This window comes from Oncorhynchus nerka, linkage group LG12 (assembly GCF_034236695.1).
Source record: "Oncorhynchus nerka isolate Pitt River linkage group LG12, Oner_Uvic_2.0, whole genome shotgun sequence".
In the NCBI taxonomy this organism is placed as follows: Eukaryota; Metazoa; Chordata; class Actinopteri; order Salmoniformes; family Salmonidae; genus Oncorhynchus; species Oncorhynchus nerka.
In genome coordinates, this window is record NC_088407.1 from 77,282,768 (window position 1) to 77,292,311 (window position 9,544).

General features: G+C 47.5%; 1 protein-coding gene across 2 annotated transcripts in view; it reads right to left on the reverse strand.

Moving 5' to 3' along the window:
- The window catches only part of LOC115138732 (spectrin beta chain, erythrocytic-like), a 101,399-nt gene that overhangs the window by 63,689 nt on the left and 28,166 nt on the right, over positions 1-9,544 (reverse strand). For both annotated transcript variants that reach the window (XM_065025808.1, XM_065025807.1), the window contains exon 3: positions 8,174-8,325. In XM_065025808.1, coding sequence (XP_064881880.1) covers positions 8,174-8,325 — 152 coding nt within the window. The remainder of the gene's footprint in view (positions 1-8,173; positions 8,326-9,544) is intronic.

Consider the following 9,544-nt stretch of genomic DNA (forward strand, 5'->3'; position numbering starts at 1 on the left):
TCTCCACCCTCTCCGAGTTGGGCATCTCCGGCGCGGCCCACGCTTGATTGCGTCCTACCTGACAGGTCGCTCCTACCAGGTGGCGTGGCGAGAATCCGTCTCCACACCACGTGCTCTCACCACTGGTGTCCCCCAGGGCTCTGTTCTAGGCCCTCTCCTATTCTCGCTATACACCAAGTCACTTGGCTCTGTCATAACCTCACATGGTCTCTCCTATCATTGCTATGCAGACGACACACAATTAATCTTCTCCTTTCCCCCTTCTGATGACCAGGTGGCGAATCGCATCTCTGCATGTCTGGCAGACATATCCGTGTGGATGACGGATCACCACCTCAAGCTGAACCTCGGCAAGACGGAACTGCTCTTCCTCCCGGGAAGGACTGCCCGTTCCATGATCTCGCCATCACGGTTGACAACTCCATTGTGTCCTCCTCCCAGAGCGCTAAGAACCTTGGCGTGATCCTGGACAACACCCTGTCGTTCTCAACTAACATCAAGGCGGTGGCCCGTTCCTGTAGGTTCATGCTCTACAACATCCGCAGAGTACGACCCTGCCTCACACAGGAAGCGGCGCAGGTCCTAATCCAGGCACTTGTCATCTCCCGTCTGGATTACTGCAACTCGCTGTTGGCTGGGCTCCCTGCCTGTGCCATTAAACCCCTACAACTCATCCAGAACGCCGCAGCCCGTCTGGTGTTCAACCTTCCCAAGTTCTCTCACGTCACCCCGCTCCTCCGCTCCCTCCACTGGCTTCCAGTTGAAGCTCGCATCCGCTACAAGACCATGGTGCTTGCCTACGGAGCTGTGAGGGGAACGGCACCTCAGTACCTCCAGGCTCTGATCAGGCCCTACACCCAAACAAGGGCACTGCGTTCATCCACCTCTGGCCTGCTCGCCTCCCTACCACTGAGGAAGTACAGTTCCCGCTCAGCCCAGTCAAAACTGTTCGCTGCTCTGGCCCCCCAATGGTGGAACAAACTCCCTCACGACGCCAGGACAGCGGAGTCAATCACCACCTTCCGGAGACACCTGAAACCCCACCTCTTTAAGGAATACCTAGGATAGGATAAAGTAATCCCTCTCACCCCCCCTCCCCCTGAAAAGATTTAGATGCACTACTGTTCCACTGGAGGTCATAAGGTGAATGCACCAATTTGTAAGTCGCTCTGGATAAGAGCGTCTGCTAAATGACTTAAATGTAAATGTAAACATTGTCCGTAGAGCTCCGAGAGGCACACACCTGTCTATATAAGGCCCCACAGTTGACAGTGCATGTCAGAGCAAAAACCAAGCCATGAGGTCAAAGACATTGTCCGTAGAGCTCCGAGAGGCACACACCTGTCTATATAAGGTCCCACAGTTGACAGTGCATGTCAGAGCAAAAACCAAGCCATGAGGTCAAAGACATTGTCCGTAGAGCTCCGAGAGGCACACACCTGTCTATATAAGGTCCCACAGTTGACAGTGCATGTCAGAGCAAAAACCAAGCCATGAGGTCAAAGACATTGTCCGTAGAGCTCCGAGAGGCACACACCTGTCTATATAAGGTCCCACAGTTGACAGTGCATGTCAGAGCAAAAACCAAGCCATGAGGTCAAAGACATTGTCCGTAGAGCTCCGAGAGGCACACACCTGTCTATATAAGGTCCCACAGTTGACAGTGCATGTCAGAGCAAAAACCAAGCCATGAGGTCAAAGACATTGTCCGTAGAGCTCCGAGAGGCACACACCTGTCTATATAAGGTCTCACAGTTGACAGTGCATGTCAGAGCAAAAACCAAGCCATGAGGTCAAAGACATTGTCCGTAGAGCTCCGAGAGGCACACACCTGTCTATATAAGGTCCCACAGTTGACAGTGCATGTCAGAGCAAAAACCAAGCCATGAGGTCAAAGACATTGTCCGTAGAGCTCCGAGAGGCACACACCTGTCTATATAAGGTCTCACAGTTGACAGGGCATGTCAGAGCAAAAACCAAGCCATGAGGTCAAAGACATTGTCCGTAGAGCTCCGAGAGGCACACACCTGTCTATATAAGGTCCCACAGTTGACAGTGCATGTCAGAGCAAAAACCAAGCCATGAGGTCAAAGACATTCTCCGTAGAGCTCCGAGAGGCACACACCTGTCTATATAAGGTCCCACAGTTGACAGTGCATGTCAGAGCAAAAACCAAGCCATGAGGTCAAAGACATTGTCCGTGGAGCTCCGAGAGGCACACACCTGTCTATATAAGGTCCCACAGTTGACAGTGCATGCATGTCAGAGCAAAAACCAAGCCATGAGGTCAAAGACATTGTCCGTAGAGCTCCGAGAGGCACACACCTGTCTATATAAGGTCCCACAGTTGACAGTGCATGTCAGAGCAAAAACCAAGCCATGAGGTCAAAGACATTGTCCGTAGAGCTCCGAGAGGCACACACCTGTCTATATAAGGTCCCACAGTTGACAGTGCATGTCAGAGCAAAACCAAGCCATGAGGTCAAAGACATTGTCCGTAGAGCTCCGAGAGGCACACACCTGTCTATATAAGGTCTCACAGTTGACAGTGCATGTCAGAGCAAAAACCAAGCCATGAGGTCAAAGACATTGTCCGTAGAGCTCCGAGAGGCACACACCTGTCTATATAAGGTCCCACAGTTGACAGTGCATGTCAGAGCAAAAACCAAGCCATGAGGTCAAAGACATTGTCCGTAGAGCTCCGAGAGGCACACACCTGTCTATATAAGGTCTCACAGTTGACAGGGCATGTCAGAGCAAAAACCAAGCCATGAGGTCAAAGACATTGTCCGTAGAGCTCCGAGAGGCACACACCTGTCTATATAAGGTCCCACAGTTGACAGTGCATGTCAGAGCAAAAACCAAGCCATGAGGTCAAAGACATTCTCCGTAGAGCTCCGAGAGGCACACACCTGTCTATATAAGGTCCCACAGTTGACAGTGCATGTCAGAGCAAAAACCAAGCCATGAGGTCAAAGACATTGTCCGTAGAGATCCGAGAGGCACACACCTGTCTATATAAGGTCTCACAGTTGACAGTGCATGTCAGAGCAAAAACCAAGCCATGAGGTCAAAGACATTGTCCGTAGAGCTCCGAGAGGCACACACCTGTCTATATAAGGTCCCACAGTTGACAGTGCATGTCAGAGCAAAAACCAAGCCATGAGGTCAAAGACATTGTCCGTAGAGCTCCGAGAGGCACACACCTGTCTATATAAGGTCCCACAGTTGACAGTGCATGTCAGAGCAAAAACCAAGCCATGAGGTCAAAGACATTCTCCGTAGAGCTCCGAGAGGCACACACCTGTCTATATAAGGTCCCACAGTTGACAGTGCATGTCAGAGCAAAAACCAAGTCATGAGGTCAAAGACATTGTCCGTAGAGCTCCGAGAGGCACACACCTGTCTATATAAGGCCCCACAGTTGACAGTGCATGTCAGAGCAAAAACCAAGCCATGAGGTCAAAGACATTGTCCGTAGAGCTCCGAGAGGCACACACCTGTCTATATAAGGTCCCACAGTTGACAGTGCATGTCAGAGCAAAAACCAAGCCATGAGGTCAAAGACATTGTCCGTAGAGCTCCGAGAGGCACACACCTGTCTATATAAGGTCTCACAGTTGACAGTGCATGTCAGAGCAAAAACCAAGCCATGAGGTCAAAGACATTGTCCGTAGAGCTCCGAGAGGCACACACCTGTCTATATAAGGTCCCACAGTTGACAGTGCATGTCAGAGCAAAACCAAGCCATGAGGTCAAAGACATTGTCCGTAGAGCTCCGAGAGGCACACACCTGTCTATATAAGGTCTCACAGTTGACAGGGCATGTCAGAGCAAAAACCAAGCCATGAGGTCAAAGACATTGTCCGTAGAGCTCCGAGAGGCACACACCTGTCTATATAAGGTCCCACAGTTGACAGTGCATGTCAGAGCAAAAACCAAGCCATGAGGTCAAAGACATTCTCCGTAGAGCTCCGAGAGGCACACACCTGTCTATATAAGGTCCCACAGTTGACAGTGCATGTCAGAGCAAAAACCAAGCCATGAGGTCAAAGACATTCTCCGTAGAGCTCCGAGAGGCACACACCTGTCTATATAAGGTCCCACAGTTGACAGTGCATGTCAGAGCAAAAACCAAGCCATGAGGTCAAAGACATTGTCCGTAGAGCTCCGAGAGGCACACACCTGTCTATATAAGGTCCCACAGTTGACAGTGCATGTCAGAGCAAAAACCAAGCCATGAGGTCAAAGACATTCTCCGTAGAGCTCCGAGAGGCACACACCTGTCTATATAAGGTCCCACAGTTGACAGTGCATGTCAGAGCAAAAACCAAGTCATGAGGTCAAAGACATTGTCCGTAGAGCTCCGAGAGGCACACACCTGTCTATATAAGGCCCCACAGTTGACAGTGCATGTCAGAGCAAAAACCAAGCCATGAGGTCAAAGACATTGTCCGTAGAGCTCCGAGAGGCACACACCTGTCTATATAAGGTCCACAGTTGACAGGGCATGTCAGAGCAAAAACCAAGCCATGAGGTCAAAGACATTGTCCGTAGAGCTCCGAGAGGCACACACCTGTCTATATAAGGTCCCACAGTTGACAGTGCATGTCAGAGCAAAAACCAAGCCATGAGGTCAAAGACATTCTCCGTAGAGCTCCGAGAGGCACACACCTGTCTATATAAGGTCCCACAGTTGACAGTGCATGTCAGAGCAAAACCAAGCCATGAGGTCAAAGACATTCTCCGTGAGCTCCGAGAGGCACACCTGTCTATATAAGGTCCCACAGTTGACAGTGCATGTCAGAGCAAAAACCAAGCCATGAGGTCAAAGACATTGTCCGTAGAGATCCGAGAGGCACACACCTGTCTATATAAGGTCTCACAGTTGACAGTGCATGTCAGAGCAAAAACCAAGCCATGAGGTCAAAGACATTGTCCGTAGAGCTCCGAGAGGCACACACCTGTCTATATAAGGTCCCACAGTTGACAGTGCATGTCAGAGCAAAAACCAAGCCATGAGGTCAAAGACATTGTCCGTAGAGCTCCGAGAGGCACACACCTGTCTATATAAGGTCTCACAGTTGACAGGGCATGTCAGAGCAAAAACCAAGCCATGAGGTCAAAGACATTGTCCGTAGAGCTCCGAGAGGCACACACCTGTCTATATAAGGTCCCACAGTTGACAGTGCATGTCAGAGCAAAAACCAAGCCATGAGGTCAAAGACATTCTCCGTAGAGCTCCGAGAGGCACACACCTGTCTATATAAGGTCCCACAGTTGACAGTGCATGTCAGAGCAAAAACCAAGTCATGAGGTCAAAGACATTGTCCGTAGAGCTCCGAGAGGCACACACCTGTCTATATAAGGTCTCACAGTTGACAGTGCATGTCAGAGCAAAAACCAAGCCATGAGGTCAAAGACATTGTCCGTAGAGCTCCGAGAGGCACACACCTGTCTATATAAGGCCCCACAGTTGACAGTGCATGTCAGAGCAAAAACCAAGCCATGAGGTCAAAGACATTGTCCGTAGAGCTCCGAGAGGCACACACCTGTCTATATAAGGTCCCACAGTTGACAGTGCATGTCAGAGCAAAAACCAAGCCATGAGGTCAAAGACATTGTCCGTAGAGCTCCGAGACAAGATTGTGTCGAGGCACAGATCTGGGGAAGGGTACCAAAAAATGTCTGCAGCATTGAAGGTCCCCAAAAACACAGTGGCCTCCATCATTCTTAAATGGAAGAAGTTTAGAAACACCAAGTCTCTTCCTAGAGGTGCCAAGAACCTGATTGTCACTCTAACAGAGCTCTAGAGTTCCTCTGTTGGGATTGGATAACCTTCCAGAAGGACAACCATCTCTGCAGCACTCTACCAATCAAGCCAGATGGAAGCCACTCCTCAGTAAAAGGCACAACGCGCTCAGACCATGAGAAACAAGATTCTCTGATCTGATGAAACCAAGATTGAACTCTTTGGCCTGAATGTCAAGTGTCACATCAGGAGGAAAACTGGCACCATCCCTACGGTGAAGCATGGTGGCACCATCCCTACAGAATCATGCTGTGAGGATGTTTTTCAGCAGCAAGGACTGGGAGACTAGTCGGGATAGAGGCAAATATGAAAGGTGCAATGTACAGAGAGATCCTTGATAAAAACCTGCTCCAAAGCTCTTAGGACCTCAGACTGGGTGAATGTTCACCTTCAAACAGGACAACGACCCTCAGCACACATTCAAGACAACCCAGGAGTGGCTTCTCTGAGTGGCCCAGCCAGAACCCGGACTTAACCCTGATCGAACATCTCTGGAGAGACCTAAATATAGCTGTGCAGCTAAACTCCCCATCTAACCTGACAGAGCTTGAGAGGAGAAACTCCCCAAATACAGGTGTGCCAAGCCTGTAGTCTCTTACCCAAGAAGACTCGAGGCTGTAATCGCTGCCAAAGGTGCTTCAACAAAGTACTGAGTAAAGAGTCTGAATACTTACGTAAATGTAATATTTCCGTTCCATTTCTAAAAAACAGTTTTTGCTTTGTCATCATGGGGTATTGTGGGTAGATTGATGAGGGGGAAAACTATTGAATCGATGTTAGAATAAGGCTGTAATGTAACAAAATGTGGAAGGAGGTCAAGGGGTCTGAATACTTGATAAATGTGACTGGAGTACTTCCACACTGATCTGGATCATCAGACCATTGTCATAACAGGGACAAAGAAAAGCTACAGAACGCACATACAATACATCATAAATGCACACTGTTCACACACACACACACACACACACACACACAATACATCATAAATACACTCTGTTCACACACACACTACACACACACACACATACATCATAAATACACACTGTTCACACACACACACTACACACACACATACTACACACACAATACACACACACAATACACACACATACTACACACATACTACACACACAATACATCATAAATACACACTGTTCACACACACATTCACACACACACACACACACACATACTACACACACAATACATCATAAATACACACTGTTCACACACACACATACATCATAAATACACACTGTTCACACATTCACACACACACACACACACACATACACACACATGTGTGAGTGCTTTTGGTGATAAACTGAAGAAATTTGAATTGTCACCAAAAGCACTCACAAACTTCTACAGATGTACAATCGAGAGCATCCTGTCGGGCTGTATCACCGCCTGGTACGGCAATTGCTCCGCCCACAACCATAAGGCTCTCCAGAGGGTAGTGAGGTCTGCACAACGCATCACCGGGGGCAAACTACCTGCCCTCCAGGACACCTACATCACCCGATGTCACAGGAAGGCCATAAAGATCATCAAGGACAACAACCACCCGAGACACTGCCTGTTCACCCCTTTATCATCCAGAAGGCGAGGTCAGTACAGGTGCATCAAAGCAGGTACCGAGAGACTGAAAAACAGCTTCTATCTCAAGGCCATCAGACTGTTAAACAGCCACCACTAACATTGAGTGGCTGCTGCCAACACAGTGACTCAACTCCAGCCACTTTAATAATGGAAATTGATGTAGAATATATCACTAGCCACTTTAAACAATGCTACTTAATATAATGTTTACATACCCTACATTACTCATCTCATATGTATATACTGTACTCGATACCATCTACTGCATCTTGCCTATGCCGCTCTGTACCATCACTCATTCATATATCTTTATGTACATATTCTTTATCCCTTTACACTTGTGTGTATAAGGTAGTAGTTTTGGAATTGTTAGGTTAGATTACTCGTTGGTTATTACTGCATTGTCGGAACTAGAAGCACAAGCATTTCGCTACACTCGCATTAACATCTGCTAACCATGTGTATGTGACAAATAAATTTGATTTGATTTTGACATACACACTGTTCACACCCACGCACGCACACACACACAATACACACTGTTCACACACACACACAACATCATAAATACACACTGTTCACACACACACACACACACACACACACACACACACACACACACACACACACACTACATCATAAATACACACGCACGCACACACACACACACACACACACACTACATCATAAACACACACTGTTCACACACACACACACACACATATACCCACACACTACACACATATACCCACGTACCAGTTTCTCTCCAGAGAGGAGCTCCAGTAGTTTGATGAGCATGCGTCCATCCCTGAGGTCCAGGTACAGGTCAGAGATACGGCAGCTGACCCGGGACAGGATGGAGTTGACCCACTTAGTGAAGGTCTTCTTCTGGACCGCCTCACGCTCATCTAGAGGAGGAGAATACAGGGAACTAGCTCAGATATCACCAGATTACACAGTAATAACGCAGCAATAACCTATTAGTTACTGCTTTACTTATTTGGGAATCATTCAAACAAACACCACTAGGCAGAACACTGTGGAGTGTATGATGTATGAAAATGTGTGTGTGTAAGCTTGAGAATAGACATGAGAATCCACAAGGCCTTTGTAAGTAGTCTTTAAAGTATGATCCTACTCTGAGCGTAAGAATGTCAGCAGCACTGTGACTTATGTATTACCAACCTGGATTCATGGGTAGACATATCATAGTAAATACAAATCCAGGACACTGAAATTAGTAGGATATGTTACGTTTGGTATTGTATGTATTAATTTGTGGTAGCCCATCATCAATTTCGTATAATATGTTATGAATTGCAACTCATACAATATGTTGCGAATTTTCATAGGAGAACCCTTTGAAGAACCCTTTTGGTTCCACAGAGGGTTCTACATGGAACCCGAAAAGGTTCTACCAGGAACCAGAAAGGGTTCTCCTATGGGGATGGCCAAAGAACCCTTTTGGAACCCTTTTTTCTAAGAGCGTACACCGACCAACCACCCTCCTTTCATTTTTGCCTTAATTAATTAACCTTCTGTCTTATGTACTGTATGTAACCATGCCAAACGTAACATATCATCGTAATTTGAGTGTCCTGGATTTTCATTTACTATGTTACGTCTAATCTATGAGACCAGCCTGGGCTGACTACTACCCACCTGATAGCATTATGTCTCCCTACTGGTTAGCAGCAGGAGTTCACTGTCACACATTAAAGCCTCCTTCAACACTGCCTACGTCCCAAATGGCCCATTAGGGCTCTGGTCTAAAGAAGTGCACTACACAGGGAATAGGGTGCCATTTGGGATGAAGACACTGACAGATGTGCCTCCTACTCAACAACCAATATCCATGTGCTTAAAGTAATTTCATTGTGCTGTATATGACTCAGTCAAGTGCAAATGTGTAAATGTGTAAATGTGTGTGTGTGTGTGTATGCGTTTGTGTGTGCCTGTGTGCTTGTGTGTGTATGCGTGCGTGCGTGCGTGGCCTGCTTGTGTTCCTTCCCCTAATGCTTGTACCATGTTTATCCCTGGTCCCAAATATAACAGTGCAAAATACTGCATCCTTAATGGCTTGTTCTATAAATGATTCAGGCCCTCAGGCTGTGGAGAACAGGGAGA